General features: G+C 41.3%; 1 protein-coding gene across 2 annotated transcripts in view; it reads left to right on the top strand.

The window, feature by feature from the left end:
* The window catches only part of MYLK (myosin light chain kinase), a 331787-nt gene that overhangs the window by 302950 nt on the left and 5732 nt on the right, over positions 1-23105 (top strand). For both annotated transcript variants that reach the window (XM_032797034.2, XM_032797035.2), the window contains 3 exons: positions 2884-3101; positions 8958-9081; positions 22117-22269. In XM_032797034.2, the coding sequence (XP_032652925.1) occupies positions 2884-3101; positions 8958-9081; positions 22117-22269 (495 nt within the window). The remainder of the gene's footprint in view (positions 1-2883; positions 3102-8957; positions 9082-22116; positions 22270-23105) is intronic.

Consider the following 23105-nt stretch of genomic DNA (forward strand, 5'->3'; position numbering starts at 1 on the left):
TTATCCCACCAAGTTTCAGTGATGCCAACAATGTCATAGTTGTATTTATTTATTAGCACTTCCAGTTCTTCCTGCTTATTACCCATACTTCTTGCATTTGTATATAGGCATCTAAGATACCGGCTTGATCTTGCCTCCCAGTTTTTCCCTGACCCTCCTTTCTCTCTGCCATTGAAGCTCACGCTCCCTCTTGTTTCCGACCCATCTCCCAGGTCTTCATGTTCCCCACTTACCTGTGGACTTTGCTCACCTGTTCCCGTCAAACCTAATTTAAAGCCCTCCTCACTAGGTTAGCCAGTCTGTGTGCAAATAGGGTCTTTCCCCTCCTCAAAAGGTGAACGCCATCTCTCCCTAGCAGTCCTTCCTCGAATAGCATTTCCCTTTGTACCTTGTTGACTAATTCCTCTCTCTCCTTTGTGTATACCCTATGCAAATAATTTGAGTGGTTTAAACCTCTGTAGTTACCATGGCTTTGCTTAGCCAAGATATAGCTATTACATTCTTTTGATTGGTTCTCATAAATCAATCCCTTCAGCTCCTTAAGTCATTTCAGTTGCTCTTCTCTGAAAACCCTCCAATTTGTCTACAGTTTGTTACCTGGCTTGGAGATCTAGGGGCAAGCAAATCCCAGGCAATTTAATTTCCAAATATAGAAGTATTCCTGTCTTTGTAGACATTCCAGTGCCCTGTGAATTCCTTTGAAAGTTGAGGAGTAAGTGCCTTCAGATTCTTTCACTTGCCTCATAAAGCAAATTTATGTTTGCATAGACTGTAATAAACCTCAGATTATTAAAGTGCAAATGAATCTCCATTCATTTGGTATGAATGAATGGTCACAAATCAGCAAGCCTATGCATCTGGTTTGGGTATATGTCAAAATATAGTGAAGATAAGATTTCACATAAGGAACGTTCAAAATAGGTTCTTTAAATGACCATAGTGTCTCTATGGGCACAATCTTAAAATTACAGGTAGCTAAAGCCTGTAATTGCTGTGAGATGCATCCAGAAGTATATGCTTCTCAAGAGCCTGAACCAAAGCCCATTGAAATCAATGCAAAGGCTCCCACTGACTTGATCAGCCCTTATGATGATGATGATATTGTTCTAACTGCATGAAGAAAAAACATTTTCCCTCTGCCAGTGCATGGAACCTGGGTTATACTTTATCAATCCACCACCTCAAAGAACCTTTAAAAGCACAGCCAGAAAAAGAAACAACTCTGCTTTTCTAATATAATATAAACTGCAGGAAATAAATGAAACGTCAAGAATCTAGGAAATGCAAGCACAGTTTATCTTAATGACACTACCAGAATAGCTAGAGGAATGAGGGGAGAGAACAGCATGCACGTACATCGACATGTAACATGGCTAAAAAGATATACTAGAGATAATGGCATAGTCTCTGCAAAGGCAGAGCCAAGAAGAATGACATCTAGAGTACAAAAAAAGAATTGTTCAAGATTAGTCATTAGGTCTGTTTTAAGCAATCACTGAAGTATATTTCACTTGAAGGTTTTTGTCCTTTCTTTTTAAGTTATAAGATCTTGTGTTGGGAACCCTCTTTTAACTCAAATAAAATGGTTGTCTCTGACAAGAAGCTGCCTGCTTGCTCCTCTCCATTTCTTGTAAAGTACAAGGACGATATTTATTTTGGAGCAGCAAAGTGCTCAAAGCACATATTTTCTGAGAACATAAACATCTCTCCACTGGTTGCTAACATACTGAACTCATAAACTATTAGAACCAAGAAACTTCAATTTCAGATATGTTTATCTGAAACTCTAGCCATTGTATTAGCCTTACATAGTAATCCATGTAATTATTTGAGTTTGTTAAGCATATGCTGTCCTTATTGTTTCCATGTTTAGTTCTCCAATACTTTTTAGTAGGAAACTGCAGTAGCTACTCTAATTATATATTTTCTGAAACCTTATAGTTAAAGCAACAAAAGGAGTACAGAACTCCAGATGTTTCTATTTCAATTTAATACATGAGGGACATAGAATTTCTTACCATGTATCTGACAAGGCTGCTTTTCAATTGTGTTTTCCTTCTGTAACTGAAATGTGCAATTACATTTGGCAGAGAGCATAAATGTTGCTAAATATTAAGCCATATAAAGAGTATGCCGTATTTCATTTAGAACAGATTTATGAGAGCAAGGGGGCTTTTCACCATTCCCTCCCCTGTTCCTGTGTCACCCAAAGCATAAATACAAAGTATGTTCCATCTTTGGACTTTAGTTGAAGAAGAAGTTGAGTAATTTACTAAGTATCAAAAATAACTAATATTTTGTTTTATCTCACTCCCATCCTGTCTTGTTTTAATATCCAGTTTCCTCTTCCACCACTGTTTGGTTTTCTTTCAGTTTTGCATTACTTATCTAGACCTCTTTGATATTACAAGGAAAAACAATGCACATTCCAAATCCAATCCTGCTTCCATTCAAGTCAGTGGATCAGGCTCCATATTAATGGGTTGAAAGTCTGGGGTTGTGGCCCCCAAGGGGGTCACAAGCAGATGTCAGACTGTCACAACCACCTTGCGCTTCTGTTACTGCTAAATGCAAGGTTGAGTCCCAGCTAGATTCCGTCTGGGACTGGTAACAAAAACGAGGTATCAGTATGGAAAAGGTTGAGATCCACTAATCTACGTCATGCACAATGACAGCTAAAAAGTGACCTTTTTTCCTGTGGTGTCTATGGAAATCTCCATTATTACACAAAAGCTGTGCCTTAAAAACCCTTCAGGAACTGCTAGCAATGTGAAGAATCATCTCCGTTTGTATAATGGAAATGTTCAGTTTATCAATAAATAAATATATTTTTAAATAATCCAATAATCTCCCATCCCCACCCCTTTTTTTGTTTTGTTTCAGTGTTTCTGGAGGAGAACTCTTTGAACGAATCATTGATGAGGACTTTGAACTGACAGAGAGAGAGTGTATTAAATACATGAGGCAGATATCAGAAGGAGTTCAGTACATCCATAAGCAGGGCATTGTCCATTTGGACTTGAAGCCGGAAAACATTATGTGTGTCAACAAGACTGGGGCAAGGATCAAACTCATTGACTTTGGACTTGCAAGAAGATTAGGTAATAAATCTATTAACTTTATTATGTTCAAATGACAAATTGTGTGTGGCAAGAATAGTTTTATCATATTTATTGTTATGCTCTTTTGCACATAAATAGCAAATGGTTACTTTAAATTTTAATCTTCTTATTTTAGAGTAACATATTAAAATCAAGAAAGAACAAAAGTAAGACATCCATAAGAGACCACATAGTGTATGTCTGTTCTCTGAAACAGTGTGCACTGCCGTGAATACAAAATGACAGTCAGTCTCTATAGATTACAGTGCCTTTGTACATCAAAAGGTGAAATACATAAGTCAGAACAGTTGTAGAGATAAATCACCACATTTATTCAAAATAATTTTGAAACACTAGTTCCTTATACTCGAAATAAAACACAAAATCAAGCTTCTGATCATTTGTAGTTATTAAAGATCTCATGACACTTTTTTTTTTTTTTTTTTTTTTTTTTTTTTTTTTTTAAGAGTAGGACTTGTTCTGGGAATTTTCTATCTTGGGTAATTACATTCTACTTTACATTTCCCCTTCACTTTGTGTTGGTTAAAGTATTCTTCACTTCATGTCCTAAACTGTTGTGTATTGTTGTACATGCTGAATTGTTGAAGCAAAGTTGCCAACTTTCTGATTGCAGAAAACCAAACACTCTTGCCCTGCCCCTGCCCCACCCCTTCTCCAAAGCCAGCCCCCACTCACTCCATCCCCACTCCCTCGCTCTCCCCCACTCTCACTCATTTTCACCAGGCTGTGGCAGGAGGTTGGCGTGTGGGAGGGGTGAGGGTTCTGGCTGAGGGTGCAGGGTCTGAGGTGGGGCTGGGGATGAGGGGTTTGGGGTGCAGGAAGGGCTCAGGGCTGAGACAGGGTGTCAGGGTGCAGGGGAGGGGGGCAGAGCTCTGGATGGGGGTGCAGGCTCTGGGATAGGACTGGGGATGAGGGGTTTGGGGTGCAAGATTGGGCCCCAGGCTGGGGGATGGAGCCGAGGGGTTTGGAGTGTGGGAGGGAGCTTTGGGCTGGGGTAGGGAGTTGGGCTGCAGAAGGGGGCTCTGGGCTGGGGTGGAGGGGTTTGGAATGTGGGAGGGGGTTTAGGGCTGGGGCAGGAGATTGGGGAGCGGGAGGGGGTGCGGGCTCTGGGAGGGAGTTTGGATGCAAGAGGGAGTTCCAAGCTGAGGCAGGAGGTTGGGGAGCGGGAGGGGGTGGGGGCTCTGGGGTGGGACCAGGGATAAGGGGTTTGGGGGTACAGGAAGGGGCTCAGGGCTGGGACAGGGGTTGGGGTGCAGGAGGGAGTTAGGGGTGTAGGCTCTGGCCAGGTGGTGCTTACTTCAGGCGGCTCCTAGAAGTGGACGGCATGTCCGGCTCCTATGAAGAGGGACCAAGAGGCTCTGTGCAGTGCCCACACCCCGCAGGCACCACCCCTGCAGCTCCTGTTGGCCACCGTTCCCGGCCAATGGAAGCTGCAGAGCCAGTGCTCGGGGAGGGGGCAGTGCACGGAACATCCCAGATCGCCACTGTGTCTGCGTGCTGCAGGGACGTACAAGCTGCTTCCGGGAGCATGCAGAGCCTTGGAAGACAGAGAGCCTGCCGTAGCCTTGCTGTGCTGCTGACCACACATTTAACAGCCAGGTCAGCAGTGCTGACAAGAGCAGCCAGGGTCCCTTTTCAACCAGGCATTCCAATCGAAAACCGGACACTTGCAACCCTATGTTGAAGAGGCACTTCTATCACAATCCCCAGTTTTGAACTGTTGATAACTTGCTCAAAATTTTTTTTGGACTGAAGGTTCCCATGTATGGTGTCATTCCAAAGTGGAGTCATTTGGATGGCTACTTGCCTTCATGCTCTTCAGTGGCCTCGTCGCTAGTTCCATTAGCGAGCCTCATATATGCTGGGAAGCCATACAGCAAATAGCTCTGCTAACTGAATATCGAGTGCTCTTTTTATTTTCTATTTTTATCTTATACTTTGCAGCAGAAGAAAAATCATTCTAAGTATTAAACTAGATACGGGCAGATTGTGAACTTGCTACTCAGGTTTGGGGAGCAGTTATTCATGTAACTAATCCAACTGACTTCCTTGGGGGCAATTTATGGGAATTACTGCTCACCAGTGTAAGTAATGGGTTCACAATGGGGCCCATAGTTTTGTGCTCCCCTTTTTAAATAAAATTACACGTGATTCCTTTACAAAAAACAAAACAAGTGATTAGTGTGCAAGTAATGTTTGGAATTATTGTATTCTGCCTTTAATTGTACATCTCTGTATCCATCCTTCCCTTTCTGGTCTGTCTTAAGTCACAGAGTAGTGCAAACATACTAAGAATTCTTAGCAAAAAGAATGTATTAATCTAATTAGGAATGAACAAGTCTGCCTTCCAGATTTAAGGTATAGCTATGCTCTGAAAAGAGACTATGTGAAAGTGGTACCTTTTTATTCAACCAATCTGCTCACTTTACTCACTGAAATACAAATTCAAGAATCATCAGCAGAAATGTTAATAGTAAAGTCTTTATGGGTGATGTGTGAACAACTCCAATTTGACTGTCAGATTCCAACTAGCATCTAGGAAACTCATTTACTTGTGAAGTCAGCAGATTTGATCTTTGAGAGACAATAAACATGGAATCCCAGAATGGCATTTTTACAGTAACTTTTCCAAGTAGCACCTCACTTTCAGATCACGATGAGTTGAAGCCAAGATTCCAAAAGAGAGACTGGATTCCCTCTTCTCAATGTGGTGTTCATGTTAATAGTTTCTGGATTCTTGGAAAGCATATTGCATTCACTGTGTATTTTGCACAGTGTGATGCAAAAATGTGAATTGCTGCAATCAGGTCACAAATACCACATTGGCAATTATGCTTTGTTTTTCTCAATCATAGAAGGATTGTAGCCATGTACACCAGAATTTATCTTGATTTCATAAAATGTAGATTAATTTGTGCATTGCTCTTGCTTGCACTGTGGCATTATGAGCATTTGCCTTTTTTCTCATCTATGAACCAAACTCACCTCTGGTGTTAATCCATGGCTGAACTGTGAGCAACTCTGTCCAAATTATCCACCAAGTTTAAGGTGTGGCATGTGTAGCCGTTCCCACAAAGAGAGAATACCATACTGAATAGGCCACATGAAGGAAAATAGTGCTTTACTGATCAGTAAGACTTTTTCTCAATATTCAGCTCAGACTTCTTCCAGTAAAAGGAAAACAATTTTTATTAGCAACAGCTCTAAGCCATTCAAGATTGTCTTGGTATGTGGTTATGTTTAGTTCATTCTTCTTTGCAATTGCCTGGTTTGACAGATTGTGAGCATTCTAATGCACCTATTTATGATTATGTTGGAACGCCCACTGACTTTAATCGAAGGGGAGTAGGACCTATGTTAGCCCTGCAATCTATTATTCTAATCCGGCAGACTTTACTCAATCAAACCTCTCATAAAGAGAATGGAAGTGATAACTGAGTGGAGACTGCATCAATTTGCAATATAATATAATTTTCTCTTTAATTGATTTGTAACCAGTAAAAATCTAGTGCACCTTAACTTTCAGTACTTTGATCTAACTTAAATTAGTTAAAACCATTAATCCATCTGCAGTCATTTTATGAAGATAATTAGGTCTCTTATTTTGTCAGGAAATACCAAAGACGTAGTGAGAGATTTTCCTGACCTTTTTTGGTGTTCTTAGAAGCTCATGTAAAAAATTTGTTTAAGATAAACTTTGTGGGTTCATAGGATTTTTGTGTGTGTGTGCTGTTAAGACATTGTTTTTTGGAAATCAATTTGTTATGCACAGTTCAGAAAAAAAGGCCAGTTTCCAACTAACGCTTCAGCATTAGATCTCACTTAAATGGTAGCCGAAGCCAGGGTTCTTCCTATGTACTAAGCTTGTAAAAAACTGGCCCTCTGTGCAAAATGTGGCTTTTCAGTCACTAGAAACTGACATCCTTTCAACCGGATGGCCCTGGAGGTCTCTGTTGATTGCAAGATTTCCTGAATTAACTTGCTATCACTGGTTATGACAAGAGGAAGAAAGGATTTTGTAGTGTGTAAAATGAAAAGATGAGAGGAATGTGAGTGAATTCACCATGATAGTGCCCAGTGCATACTTGCAGGAGGAAGGGATGGTTAGTGATTATGGCACAAAACTGATTCTGTCACAGACTTGCTGTGTGATCCTTGGGTAAATTACTTAACTTCTCTGTGCTTTGGGTTCCTGATCTATAAAATGGGGATACTAATGCTTCAAAGGGTGTTAAGAGGTTGTGTGATTAGAGTTTGTAAAGTGCTTTGAGATTTTTGGATGGAAGGAACTGTAGAAGGGCAAATTAATTATAATTTCTTAACCATATGAACTGATGATCATGCAGGAATGATAGTAAAACGTGGTTAATTTGTCTACTAGATGGTTCCAGAAAATAAATATATTCTGTAGGAGCGCTCTGTTCTGATTATCAAGTAAGTTCAGTTGTAGTCTAGTAAACGATTAACCTGATAATTTTTTTTTAGTTTTTGTTTTAATTGTTATAAGGGTGCAACACTTTTTGTAACATGATTATTTTAACATTAACGGACTAGATTCTATTACATCTTTTCCCCCTCCAATCCTTTGTCTGTCTTTCTAGTGAGATTGTAATCTCTTGAGGCAGGGACAGTCTCTCCTTCTGTATTTGTACAGAACCTAGCATGATGGGGCCCCGATCTAGATGTTACTGTTATACAATTAATAATAACGATAGTAGGGCAGGTTTCAGAGCAGCAGCCGTGTTAGTCTGTATCTGCCGTACTATAAAAAGAACAGGAGTACTTGAGGCACCTTAGACACTAACAAATTTATTTGAGCGTAAACTGTAGCCCACGAAAGCATATGCTCAAATAAATTTGTTAGTCTCTACGGTGCCACAAGTACTCCTCTTCTTTTCATAGTACGGCCGTGGACTTCATTTACACCAAGCACTGATTGCCCAGGTTATCTTGGAGTCTGGACAAGAGCTGCTTTCCCAAACTAAATCCATTTCCTCCAGTGTACCCAGTAAACATAATTTCTTGGTCCTTTGTGCCCACTTGCACTTGATCATTTCCTTTTTCCATTCCTGGACATCCTTGTTCCCTGCCCACTTCCTTCTTGTTGGTTGCCTCCCCACTTGCACTCTTGCTTCTTTCCTCTGTTTCCTTCTCCAGCTGTTTGGAATAGACGTGGTCTAAAACGGGCACATTTGGATTTCCTGATAATTCCATACTAAATGGCTTGTATGGTGTTTCACACCCTTCTCTGGAAATGTTATCTGAAACTGGACATATGTGTAGTACAAATAGTGGTGCTGTTGTTGCTTTTGCTGGTAATATGGCACGTTTGCTTCTATTCTCTATAGGTTTTATTCCACGCTCATCTTTGCAGTATCTGAGCACCTTCCAGTAGGGCATTAAGCGACCTAACATCTGCTCTTGTGGAGCTACCTAAGCAGAGATGGGCCCAGCTACCCACAAACTTTTGGGGAAAGTTTAGCTCTGAATCCAAACATCACAAGCTGGGCCCATCTCTTATCTTCCTAATGTGTGCTGGTAACCCTGTGTCTGTCTTATTTAGAATGCAAATTCTTCAAGGGAAGAACTCTCTTTATTGTGTGTCTCGTGCAGTGCTGAGTGCATTTGTGATGCTTAGCACAGAAGAATTATTATTTGTTATTCATTCATGAGTCCAGGAAGACATGAGCTGGCCAAGCTAGTAGCAGCTCAGTCAATTATTTACCTTTTTGGTGACAGAGTTTAATAACTAACCCATAAATGTGAGTGCAGGCTGTTCATTATACTTTCAAAAAATATACAACCATTAATGTTTTCCTCTTTCTTTCTTCACAGAAAGTACAGGTTCTCTGAAAGTTCTCTTTGGGACACCTGAGTTTGTGGCTCCAGAAGTTATAAACTATGAACCTATTGGATATGCCACAGATATGTGGAGTATAGGAGTTATCTGCTACATCTTGTGAGTACTCTTGCTAGTCTTGGGCCAAATCCTGGGAGCTTCTGAGCATGCTCAACTCTTAGCAACTGCAGAGGTGAATTGTCAGGATATGACCACTTATATTTTGTAATCATGAACTACAGAATGATCAATGAACACTAACATAAGTGGGCCCCAGTCACACATTGTTTTCTGAAGAACCCAGTGATAAATTTCAGGATTGGAGCCTTTATGAGTTTAGCCATCTACAATTTCACTTTTCATTGTGGGGTTTCAGAAAAATACAGCTTGTTGAAAGAATGTTAAGTTAACATAAGTCAGCAGGAGTCCACGATCACTTAAAAACACATTGTTAAAATCTCTTTTATATGGTCTTTAAATATTTATCCTTCCTTGCTGCTTAAAAGGATCACCTTTGTGTCTTGAAATCTAAATCTGTTTCCTTGCGTGTACCTTGACTTGTTATTGAAGGGTTGCTTGTGAATCCCTGGGTTGCTGCCATTGATGTTACTTATCTTAGAAATCAGAGCACTGAAACATTTATGGTAGAAAAAGAATATGGATGAATTATATGTATTTAGCAAATTTTACACCAATAAAAATGACTAGTTATATTTTGAGTTTCTCCAATCCTGACTATATCCTTCGAAAATCCTTAAGATGAACTAACGAATCCCAGTGATGCTGTACCAGTTTTAAAAAAAAATTTAATTCACTATTTTACATCTACCACTGTATAAACTAATTAATTTTTATAAACAGTTTGTATCAACCTAATGCAAATGTGAGGTTGGTTACAGTTTCTGCTTAGATGGTCTTTTTATGTAGGTGATTGATTATATACACTCATAATCTTTGAGCGGATATTTCTAGAAGAGTACATAGATGAACAGGGTTTTCATTCTTGCATGTGAAGAGCAATAGAAATTATCTGACTCCAGCTTTGACGTGTTCAAGTTTGATGTTCTATAACAAATAAATATAATAATTCAGTTGGGAACAGCTTTTTTTCTTTCTGTCTTTCTCATCACAATATCACACTCTAATTTAATTTAAGTCCATTTGCTTATGATTGTGTAACAGGATTGCTCTGTATTCTTGAAACATCCCACCTTAGTAGCAGGGAAAGGGTTTAGTGGGTTCTTCCGGATCTGCCCACTCACTGAGACAGGTGACCCATTACCCCATTTAGTTATAAGAGAGGTAGGAGTGGTTATCTAGTGGGAATGGATCTAGGGTGTTGGCTCAGCAGTCCTAAACCAAGAACCCGAGGGGCAGCCATGCCTACGGAAGAAGGTTTGAGCAGAACTTTATCTTATTGGTAATTTGTTGCTAACACCAAGTGCAGAGAGCGTATGACTCTGCAAAGTGTTCAGACTTTGCTTTGGAGTACTATGTGAAAGGCACATGCTCACAGGTTCCTTTCATTTATTTTCTCAAATCTTGTCTACCTGTTAAGAAAATGATACTATTAGACTTTAAAATAAAAAAGAAGAATGCCTTGGTCAGATATTTGAGGGACAAAGTGTGTGAGGCAGTGTCGTTTATTGGACCAGCTTCTGTTGGTGAGAGAGACAAGCTTTCGGGCTTACACAGAGCACTTCTTCAAGTCTGGGAAACTAAGGCCTTGTCTACACTCTGTGGGGATCAATCTAAGTTACGCAACTTCAGCTACGTGAATAACGTAGCTGAAGTCGACGTACTTAGATCTACTTATTGCGGAGTCTTCATTGTGGTAAGTTGATGGCTGACACTCTCCCATCAACTCCACCTGCGCCTCTCTCCCTGGTGGAGTACTGGAGTCAACAGGAGAGTGCTCGGTGGTTGATTTATCACGTCTAGACTAGACGCGATAAATCGACCCCGACTAGATCGATCTCTGCCCCTGGATCCAGCGGTAATGTAGACAAGCCCTAACTCACTGCTAAATACACAGTGAAGCAGATTATTTATCATAGGTAGCTAATATGTTTCAAAGTGACATTCAAGGTGAAGTGGCCCATTAAAACCTCTCTAGTCAAAAGAGAGAAAGGAACAGGGCAGGAGGCATATGGAGAACAGTTGGGGGCGAAGGGGGGTTAATGAGTTATAGATTGTTGTAATAAACTTATTAAACTCTCTGGAACACTCCCACATCAGCATCAACTTTCTAGACACCATGATCAGCTTCAAAAATGGAACCCTACAGACAACTATATATTTGAAACTCCTGGATCACTATGCCTACCTTCGTAGATCCAGTAACCACCCCAGACACACCAAGAAATCTATTATATACAGCCACGCACTCAGATATCACAAAATATGTTCTGAGGAGAAAGTCCAAGATATACACATAAAAACACTCAAAATCACCTTCACCAAACAAGGACACTCCAGAGAAGCAGATCGCATCATGGAACGGGCCACCCAGATACCCCAAGAGAACCTGCTTCAATACAGAAATAAAACCCTCTTCACCCTCACATCCCTAGTTGTCACCTACCATGCCGCACCAGAATCCATACAGTGTATCATCAAACTACAACTCTCACTCGATGGGGACCTCCATCTTGGGGGAAAAAAAATCTTTCCTGAGTTCCCTCTTCTGGCCTTCAGACAACCCCACAGCCTCTCCAAGCTCATCATCAGAAGCAAGCTCCCCATAGACCAGACACACCATCTCAGTGGTACCAGAGCCTGCCAAGAACAACGGATGGAAAACCTACAGACATATCTCTACTGTTACAATGATCAAACCTGCCCCATAACACACCTTTCAAAATCCTTGGGTCCTAAACATGCCTATCTCAATATGTGGTGTACCTCATCCAGTGCACTAAATGCCCCAATAACTATGTGGGTGAAACCAGACAATCACTATGCTCTCATGTGAACTCACACGGAAGATGATAAAAGACAAAAACACATCATCACCTGTGGAGGAACACTTTTCACAAAATGATCACTCTATATCTGACCTATCAGTCCTCATCCTCAAAGGAAAGCTGCACAGCCCTTTCGGAAGAGAAACCTTGGAGCTTAAATTCATAACTTTGCTAGACACTAAAAATCATGGACTGAAAAGAGACACTGGTTTATGATTTATTACAACAATCTGTAACCCACTAACAACCCCAGTCCAGCTGCTTCTCCATATCCTACCCTACCCCATCCCACCCCACCTGTCCCTTCCTTTCCTCTCTGTGGCTGGAGGGATGTTTTCAGGCCACTTCACCTTGAATGGTCCCTTGAAATATGTGGTAACTACTTAGGCTAAACTATCTGTTCTATCTTGTATTTAGCATTGACACTCTGAGGCCATGCCTACACTACCACTTATGTTGGAAAAACTTATGTCACTCGGGGTGTGAAAAAGCACACCCGAGTGACATAAGTTTCACTGGCAGTGGTAGTGTATATAGTGGTATGCTCTCCCGCCAACATAGCTACTGCTGCTCATGGAGGTGGTTTTATTATGTTGACAGGTGAGCTCTCTCCCCTTGGCATAGAATGGCTACACAAGCGCTCTTGCATGGTACAGCTGTGTCCCTGGAAGCTCACTAGTGCAGACATGCCTTGAGTCAGTTTCCCAGACCTGAAGAAGAGCTCTGTGTAAGCTCGAAAGCTTGTCGCTCTCACCAACAGAAGTTGGTAAAAGATATTACTTCACCCTCCTTGTCTCCCTAATAACTTGGGACCAACATGGCTACAATAACACTGCATACATTAGTCCGCTATGTCATACGTTCCCTCATAACTGTTTGATCTTCCTTAGGGTGTGGTGGATTTTTTTTGTTTCGCCACACTCTTCATATATGTTCCCATGCAAACCATTCCCGTGTTTGCAACATCCCAGAGACATGTTTTTTAGAACCTTAGAATTTTGCCTCTTTTTGGAAGTTCAGTCATCTAGATTAACCTATAGTTTCCTGGGTTGTTGTTTTCGCATGAAGAATAAAGCTATGTTTGCTTCAGATGCTCTGGCAACTTGATTAATCTCCTGAAATATTTCATAGAATTTATCACACGTTTGCCTTAAACTCCTTTAAAACTTTAGGGGGAAAATTGTCTTGACACTCCACAGACACAGTGAAGATCTTTGCCTCACTGATACATAATTAGAGTCACAAGTAGTTTGATGCAGCAGCCAATGGCAGATTTATCTTCACCACGATGGAAGTATAAAATCAGAGAAGTTAGAGTGGGAAAAGACCCACTGGGTCCTCACCTGGAATTTCCATGCCCATTCTAGTGAGCCAGACTCCCATCCTCTCTTCACTTCCTTAAAGACCAATTCTTCTTCAAGGCCCACTAATGCTAAACATGTCAGCAGTGTACTGTCACAACCCCATTAAAAAACACACCCAACCAAAAGAAAGACAAGGAGCACAGTTTCCCACTGTGGTTTTGCTATTGTGCCCAATGTTATCTGTTTAGATTATAAACCCATTAAGGAAGAGACTGCATCTTCCTTGATGTCTTGTACAGAGCTGGGTGCAGCTGGAACTCAGCCAAGAGTATGTAATAATAATAATCAGTTAATCTCTCTCTGCCCGTGCAGGACTTTTCTGTGCAACAGAATGAACTGGTGATATACAACCTCAAGGTTGCAATGCAGAGCCTCACTACTTCAAAGGCCTTTGGCACAATCCCTCTTGTAGTTTCTGGGTGTGTCAACTGAAGTGTAGACGCTGCACTATCATTGGGAATGGTGCACCCAGCTTCCCCACAGCATACTTAATTCCAGGAGCACGTGCAGAGATGTGGGTGAGAATACCACAGTTCTGCTTCCTCCTCACACCCTTTGGGCCAATCTGTGGCCTTGGCGATATGGATGAAGCAGTTCTTGTGCTCTCCAGAACACAAAGACTCTGACCAGCCCAGCCTTTTCCATGGGGCATACAAAGGGGGAGAACTCCTTATTTCTTCTCTCCAATCCAGCAGCAACACCAAGGACGCTCTGTCACAGTCTGATTTCCAGTGTGATGTCAACTTCATTTTTAAATGTCTCAAGCAAAGGGGTTTCTACCATTTACTTGGCTGCTAGGGTGCTGAAGCCACTGCCTTTCATGTTGACCAATACGATCTCATTGATTCTTAGTACTCTTCTGCCTGCCTATCTGTCTCTTGTCTTACATTTAGATTGTAAGCTCTCTTTTGGGAGAGAAACTGTCTCGTTATTCTGTATTTGTACAGCACCTAGAACAAGGGGGGCCTCTTCCATGGCTGAAGCTCCTAGGCAGTACTGCAATAGAAATAAATAAATACAATTATTCCATTGTCTGATAGATCTTGCTGTTGGGACGTTTTTCTGGACATTCTTTGCCTATATTTTCCTTAATTTCCTACTATTCTTGTTGCATATTCTGTAGTAATACCCCCTTACGCAATTTCTCTCCTTTCTTGGTGAGGACATCTGCCACGTAACACTGATTATGCTTGGTACTTATATAGCACTGGCCTCCAGTTAGTTTTTATTTTTCCATGCTATTCATGTTCAGTCCTCCTTAATCATCCTAAATAAATCATTCACTCCAGTCACTACATAATTGTTTTTTTCTTTACATTTCCTCCATGGTATCTATCTTTTATTGTTTGTCTTCCTGTTTGATCTTACTTACTGTCCTGTTCTACTTCTTGTTTCATCATCTTTAGTTAATGTATTGACTTTGAAGTAACATGCCACAAAAACTATGGGTTGTATAAATCATCTCCATTTGTCTATTTTCAGGGTTTCTCTTTGCGTTTATAATAACCTTTGTCTAATTGAAGCATAACTGTGATGAATTCTTTCCAGCTGTCTATATGCCATTTAGTCTTGCAGGCACTACAGAATTTTTGTTTATTTTTACTATTCTTGGCTCTTTTCTAATGAACCCTTTCGGACAGCTGTATTGCTAACATTCAATAACATAAAACTCTGCCTAGGTGGAGGCATGACCAGGAAGCTCTGCACACTGCCTCCGCCCAGAGCATGGCTTTGCAGCTTCCATTGGCCAGGAACAATGGCCAATGGCAGAGGTAGCGCGCAGAGCTTCATGGCCATGCCTTCGCCTTGGAGCTGAGCCAGTGGGATGTTGCCACTTCCAGGGAGCCTCTCAGGTAAGCGCCGCCCAGGGCCCACCTCACTCCATCGCATATCCCAACCCCCTGTCTTCTCCCACACTCAAACTCTGCTGCTGCTGGGCGAGGGAATGTGGTGGCCCGAGACTGCCTCAGCAGCAGCTGGTGCGACTGATGTAGAGGCTCCCTGAGATGCCCCTGAGCCAGGCACACCAGCCACAGCAGACATCATGGAGGTCACAGAAAGTCATGGAATCCGTGACTTCCATGACCTCTGTGACAAACTCGCAGCCTTAGTTATGATCATGTTCACCTAAGTGTATTTCCTTCAAATTACCTGCTAGGGTTACTAGAACCAATGTGTTTGATTCATTCTAACATTTGATTCATCCTAACAGTTAGTCAGTTTTGCTCATTTGTCACTGACGATATGTTGAAAGGATTGTAAAGTGGAGATGCTGAGCATGGCAGGCAATGCTCAGTGAGTGATTGTGTGAGGCATTGAGCATGCTCAATTTCCTTTGATTAGTCATGGTCTTACTGCAGGAATTACTGGGTGAAATTCTATGACATGCGTTGTGCAGGAGCTCAGGCTAGATGATCTAATGGTTCCTTCTGGTCTTAGCATCTATAAATATAGGCACTCAGGATCTTCCAAGAACAGGTACATAAATATTGAGCATTGTCAAGAGAGTAAAATATTTCAGTCCTGTCCTTAAAAATGGAAATTGCAAAAGACTTTTTAAACAAATTGTGTTTAGAATGCCAGAAAGATGCCTGGTTAAGTAGCTGGAAAAATGTTTTCAGTAAACAGCCTGATATTCATCTAATAGTAAGATCATAGCTTAAACTCAAAATTAATTTTCCTGGGCGCACGCAGCTCATTTTTATCACTTAGCTTTCACATTCCTAAAAGGAAATTGTTTCCATAATCCATCAAACCAATTGCTAGGCATTTATTACTTTAAATGGCTATTAAGAAAGGAACAACTGAGTCCCCAGGTCAAGAAGTTCTGCGATAAAGACAAGAGCTTGTGGGTACTGCATCCATTAGCTGCCAGTTTTTCTTTGTTTTGTTTTCTGAATACATACAAAAATATGGCCTTCCTTACAAGTATTCCCAATGCAAATCAACTGACTCACACCTTAACGCAGGAGGAAAGGAACAGTTATTGTGGCCTTGTAAATTCTCAACAGCATGGAATGTCCATATGTAGGAAAACCTGATTGAGTTTTAAACAACAGTATTTTGAAATAGTGTTTGGAAAGCGCAGAATAGAGGAGAGTGTTTTGGTTGCTTAATGGTCAATGGGCTGCTACATGTAATTTGCTACCTGCATTTGTATTATGCTACATGCATAATAAATCAATTCAAATGAATGCATTTTAGAGTTTACCAAACATTCCTATATGTCAACCACTCCATTTTTTCTAAAAACAGACTCTTTTCTCTCCCAGCTTCCATCAGTCTTACCCTGAGGCTCCAAGCCCTTTGCAGGACAATGATATTGCTTCTCCCACCATTACCCTTTGTTAGGCCTGAGAAGTTGCTGCAGTGACTTTGATGAGACTTAGGCTAGGTCTACACTGTGCGGGGTGGGGATCGGGGGGTTGACCTAAGATACGCAACTTCAGCTACGTGAATAGCATAGCTGAAGTTAGCATATCTTAGGTAGATTTACCTGGCTGTGAGCATGGCAGCAAGTCGACCGCTGCCGCTTCCCTGTCGACTCTGCTTCCACATCTCGCCATGGTTGTGTTCCAGAGTCGATGGCAGAGCGATCAGGATCGATTTTATCACGTCTACACTAGATGCGATAAATTGATCCCCGATAGATCGATCACTACCCGCCGATTGGCAGGTAGTGTAGGCGTGCCCTAAGGCACATGCTGAAATGCTTTATTGAGTAGGAATGGACTTAAGCACATCCTTGAGTACTTGGCTTAATCAGGGCCAGAGATTCTGCATCAGTAACTTATCTAATGATACTTGCTGATGAAGCATGAAGGCGAATAGAATCCTTTTCATTCTACCAGTGGCCATACTGCTTTACAGTGCTACAAGGAGTGAAAACTTGTCTTAGGTAGTAAACAGAGATGTGTAAAAGACAGAACAGATATTGTGAAGTAAGATGTCATTTTACACTGTCACTTTTTCACACATTAATCTTCCAGTTTTCATAGGTCTTATTACACATTCATGCATGTGACTTATAGTATTGTACACACTTGTAAAGATGCCCTTCAGTGTAGTGTAGTGTACCTTACATGGTGTAAATTAAGAGAATAAAACATTTCTCAAATAAGAAGCAAATACATCTGCTCATTTTGATTTACTTCTTCCCCTCTGGGGCTCGTGCCTCCACCTCACATACAGTACCTAGTTAGTTTTCCAAATGTCTGTATGAGATGCTAGACTTTGGGCTGGTCTACACTAGGGGGGGAAATCAATCTAAGATACGCAACTTCAGCTTCGTGAATAGCATAGCTGAAGTCAAAATATCTTAGAACGAGTTACCTACTGTCCTCACGGCGCGGGATCGACGTCCGCGGCTCCCCTTGTCGACTCCACTACCGCCGTTCGCATTGGTGGAGTTCCGGAGTTGACAGGAGCTCGTTTGGGGATCGATATATCGCGTCTAGATGAGATGCAATATATCGATCCCTGAGAAATCGATTGCTACCTGCCAATATGGCCGGTAGTGAAGACGTACCCTGAGTTACAGGCAACTTCCCGGGGCAGTAAAATATTTAGTGATACTTTTGTATGAGGGAATGGGGCTACAAAGAGTGGATATTTTCCAGTTTACTTATGACAGCACAACACTTGTACGAAATTTTGGATGGAGTTGCTAGTGACAAAGGGGAGTAGCACAACTCTTTTGTGGGGGCTGTTAATAATTCTGTGAAAGTCTAGTATCTTTAGAATGTATGGACAGAAGCCGTTCTTGAAGGATAGTGGGTCTTACAGCAGTTTTGCTGGGCCTGATCATTCATTCTTCAAGTGCTTTCTGTAAACTATATATTTAGAGGTGACTTCACGTTTCAATCCAGAGTGTTTTTAAAACCCAGTGAGTTCCACCTAATTTTGTTTTGTTCAGGAGCAGTGATATTGTTGGAGTGAGTCTGACTGCATAAAAAGGAGGCTGAAATGGTCAGAAAGAGCCAACAAAGGAGGCTGTTTCACCCACAGATGTGGAGCATTGCAGCCCTGAGTCAACAAAGCACTTAAGCGCATGTTTAATTTTAAGAACAAAAGTAGTCCCATTGATTTCAGTGGGACTGCTCACATGCTTTAAAGTTAGTCATGTACTTAGGTGCTTTCTGGGATCTGAGCCTGAGAGCACCTTACAGAATTGAGTCTCTATAGTACTATGGTTCTCTCTAGGTCGAAATTTTAGGTGGAATACATCAGATGTTGAAGATGAAAGGCATATTATTGTATCCTTAGTCCAACTCCCTGCCAATCCAGGACTGTCTCATACAGTACTGCATTCTAGAGTTTTGGTACTTGTGACTCTTCTTTCCTTCACATCTGCTCATTAATTAAGGGGACTTGTCAAAGTGCCCTTTAGTCCTGTGCTGCAGCTGCTGAGCTGCTGAGTTTAGGGCAAGCACATCCTTGAAGGTTTCCTTTTGTAATGTGCGATGACCAGTCCGGGATGCCTTTTATGGTGGAAGAAGGAAGTTCTGTCCTGTTGAATGATCCGCTCTGAATAGCACATACAACTGGGGTGGAGATCATGGAATCCAAATCCAAATGTTTCTTGTGTTACCATGTGGATCAGTGCCCCAATTCACTCCTATTCTTTTACTGTCTCCTTTTTCTGATATGCAGCAGTGGCATGCTCGAGTCACTGTGAGTGGCTTGATACACAGTGGTCTTCACATTTTGTAAATGAATTGTTCATTGTTTACTCAACCATATACAAAACACAAATAGACTTGGGTGAAATCCTGGTCCCATTGAAGTCATCAGGCATTTTCCCATTGACTTCAATGGGGCCAGGATTTTATTTAAGTTTCCTGCCTCAAGGAAAAAACGTTTTTAAAAATCTCACCCACAACTAACAATAGAATGGTCCACTGGAAGGTTCATTACATGGGCCACCAGAGCAACACTTACAATAAGTGTCAGAATGAAAGCTAAAAACACATAACCAAAGATCTAGGCAAGTGGCCTATAACCTTTGTTTTAAACTATAGGTATATAAAAGGCATTGTGAGGGCTTGATCCCAGGCCATTTGCCCTAATGCTCAGTACAGTGTTTTAAGATTCTTCCCCTTCCTAGTGCCTCTCCCTCAAATTAATATAGTTTTTGTAAAGACAGTTATCATAAAGACATTGAGTCAAAGCATATTGAAAAATAATATCCTGGACAGATGTGCCCTCTAGTGGTAATTGTTTTAAACAGCAGTTAGTTAGCAACTATTTAAACCAAATGGAAGGCAACCTGTCTTGAAATAACATTCTTAAGTATGACAAGGAGGGTGAGTTAATATCTTTATTTGGACCAACTTCTGTTAGTGGGAGAGACAAGCTTGCAAAATCTCAGCACTCTCGCCAACAGAAGTTGATCCAATAATAGATAGTACTTCACCCACCTGGTCTCTGAATAGCCTGGGACTGACACGGCTATACTTATCCTGCCTACATTTTTAAGAATGTTTGTTTTTAATTGAACTGTGTGCTTAAAAAAAAAATCAGAGCTAGTGAAGGGCAACAAAGCAAATATAATGGGAGTCTGGGCAACTTTGATACATTAGTAGGACAGAACCTTCATCCCTTGTTCACTAGCTTGAATCTAGCCCTTGCTGGTAGTAACCAAAAGTTACTACTCTCTGACAGCAGCAGATAAGCCTCTAGGGTTCATGCCCTCTTTCCTGACACTTGAAGGGACACCAGAGCATTCAGTGGATTATGACAACAGTATTTATATCTTCTTAAGCAATAATGAAAGCCTTGTCTGCTTTCACTTTTTGTGAATGTCAGTCATCAGGGTAAGCACTAAGGGACCATGGTAATGATAATATATGTTTACTTGATTTCCCAGAATGAAGAGACTCCACTGGGCACAGTTACAGGCAGCTGGCGATGCACTGATCTATGATGATGTACCTGTCTTTCAATGGACTATTCTAGACCAGAAGTTCCCAAACTTTTTTTGCTGCACCTCCCTTCAGAGATTCATGTCCCATATGTGCCCCTTTGGCACAAGGGTACCCAGGGGGTGTGCAGTTTGGACCCTAGAGGAAAGGAGAAAATCCCCACATGAGCAGCCAGGGTGGGAGGAGGCTCTCACACACCCCATTTGAATCCCAGCAACCTGGAGTGGCAACTTGTGTTCATTGGTTCCGCACCCTCTGTCTGTGTGTGTGCACACAGTTGTGCGAGGCCTTTGCTGGAGGGCCAGGCCCATGCATGCTGTCCCTGCCATGTTGATTCCCAGTGCAGTCATAGGCAGAGTGAGAGCAATAGAAAGGGAAGGAGTTCTTGTGAGGCTGTGCAGTTCACATGACAGCTGACCAGCAGAAGGATGGTGGCTCAGTGCTGAGCATATTGGGATGGGGGCAGAGGAAGAGCGCAGGGATTCTGGGACTAACCTCCCAGCCACCCACCCTACCCTAGGGCACAAGGGGACACGGTTGAGCTCCCCAGGGATTTGGACCAGCATACACTGGATACCTTGAAGAAACAAGAAAAAATGAACTAGTCAGGTCCTTGCATGTCTGCCCCACAATTTAAAAACCAACATTCTAGACAGTTCCTTGCTTCCACCTAGTGGTTGGATTAACAGAGCTGCCATTTTAGTTTACCATGTAGAAAACAGAGGTTTTAGAAAAATGTTTGAATCCTAGTGCTTCCTCTTATTAGCAATGAGCCAAAACTAGGATTTGAACAACTCCAAACTCTGGAGATCTGACCTCGGTGGCTTATTTCTAAAAAGGGCCAAACTGAATCCCTGGATATGAATGTTTCTGAACTTTGGAAGAGTTCAGATCAGTATCAGAACTTTGCAGCTTGGGCCCATTTCTGTTCTTGATGTTGCTATATGTTTATAGAAATGGATTATTATAGGCCTTCTTTGACATTTCCTCAGCTGATTTCTAGATGCAATAATACTGAGTTGTCATCACTTATATAGCTTATATTAGGTTATAGTGTCACTTAAAGTGCTGCTCTACTTTGAAAAGATATTTTGTAAAAATGGCAGGATGAGGTGGAGGTTCCATGTTTGTACATGTCTCTCCCTCAGTGACAACAGATCAAATTTGCTCAGTACAAAAGTATTTCTTCTAACTGCTAGCCCTGCAAACTCAACCTCACATATCAGAAACTAGCTATGTTATTTCCTTCTCATGCATCATCATCAGTAATAACAGACCTGAAAGCCAAATTATATCTGCAGATACATTTGTGCAACTCCATTCCCTAGAGAGAAGTTGCACCATTATAACTGACCTGTAATCAATTTTTAGAAAAGAACTTTGTTAATGCATGAGACGGGACAGGATCCAGCTCTCACTTCTAGCTATGTTGGCCTTGCCTGAGCATGAGGAGTAAAAAGCACTACAGTCTTATTTCTGTCACTAAAGTTAGCAAATATGACTTTGAATATACACAAGAAGCAGATCTGCTGAGTTACAGTATCATCTTTGCATAGTCGTTATCTGAGGAGAACTGAACCTTCTATGTAGCAAATTATTATGGTATCAAACTCTAACTCTCCACTTCATCTTTACCTAACTGCTGTTGTCCCTCCCCAAAATGGGGAAGTATAAGAAAGAGGAGAATTTTTCTCTCTTAGCTTTGGGAATTTAAATTCTAGTCCTCTTCCCATTTATTTTGCCTGTATATCAACTTTCAAGTATATTATTTTAAGTTGACATGCGACTTCTCCTGATACAGATTTTCAGAGAGCAAAGAGCTGTCATAAGGATGTTAACTGTTATCTATGCTCATTTAAAGACTGACACTGTTTTGTGGGTTGTTGTTTTTTTTATCCCCAGGGTCAGTGGACTTTCTCCTTTCATGGGAGACAATGACAATGAAACTTTAGCCAACGTTACCTCAGCAACCTGGGACTTTGATGATGAAGCTTTTGATGAAATCTCTGATGATGCCAAGGACTTTATCAGCAATCTGCTAAAGAAGGATATGAAGTAAAGCTGTCGGACTTGCCATACTTTGCACTTTCCTATTTAACTGAACTTGTGCACCTCTTGCTTCCACACTCTGAATATCTTTCTTTTTTACACAAACACCTTGGGCAGCAATGAATAAGGAGCTCTGAATGCTCCAAAACTCTGTGTCTTTGTGTTCATCACCACAGCCATCCTTCACTTGACGCTGCACAGACTGGAATGGAGCACTTTAAGTGTCTGCTCATTCATTTCACTTCTTTCCCTCAGGGATGGACTCGTATGCCAAATATATCCCATGGTGTTGTGCTATGTGGTTTGAGCGATCATCCTCATTAATATAGTGATGTAGCACATGGGAGCTAAAGAACTCAGGATGAAATGCTGCTTCTTGATCTGAGTGGATTGCAATAGGATTTTGGTTTTTCTCACTCGTTTTTAAATGTGATGCCCCTGAGCGGATAGCTCTGACATGACCATACATTTCCTATGACTCTCATAAAGCTCAGTTTCACAAAAGCCCTGGGCCATCATCCCTTTTATTAATAGTAGCAAACATTTATATTATAGTAGTGCCCAAAGATTCCAGTCAAGATTAGGACCCCATTGCTGTGAACATTGAACATACCTAGGAAAGAGACAGTTCCTGTCTTGGAGGGTTTACAGTCTAAATGATAACACTTTGTTTTGGATATACTTATAAGTTATAAGCAAATGAATACAGAGGTGAACTGTCACAGCTTTGTTAGACATATATATTTGTTAAAATGTATTTAATGGGTGGGAGAGGTAAGATGATGCATGGCAGGAACAGGAAAGTTAGTCAGTGTAAGAGAGTAAAACGAGGAAGAGGAACA

Source organism: Chelonoidis abingdonii, chromosome 10, assembly GCF_003597395.2.
Source record: "Chelonoidis abingdonii isolate Lonesome George chromosome 10, CheloAbing_2.0, whole genome shotgun sequence".
NCBI lineage: Eukaryota > Metazoa > Chordata > Testudines > Testudinidae > Chelonoidis > Chelonoidis abingdonii.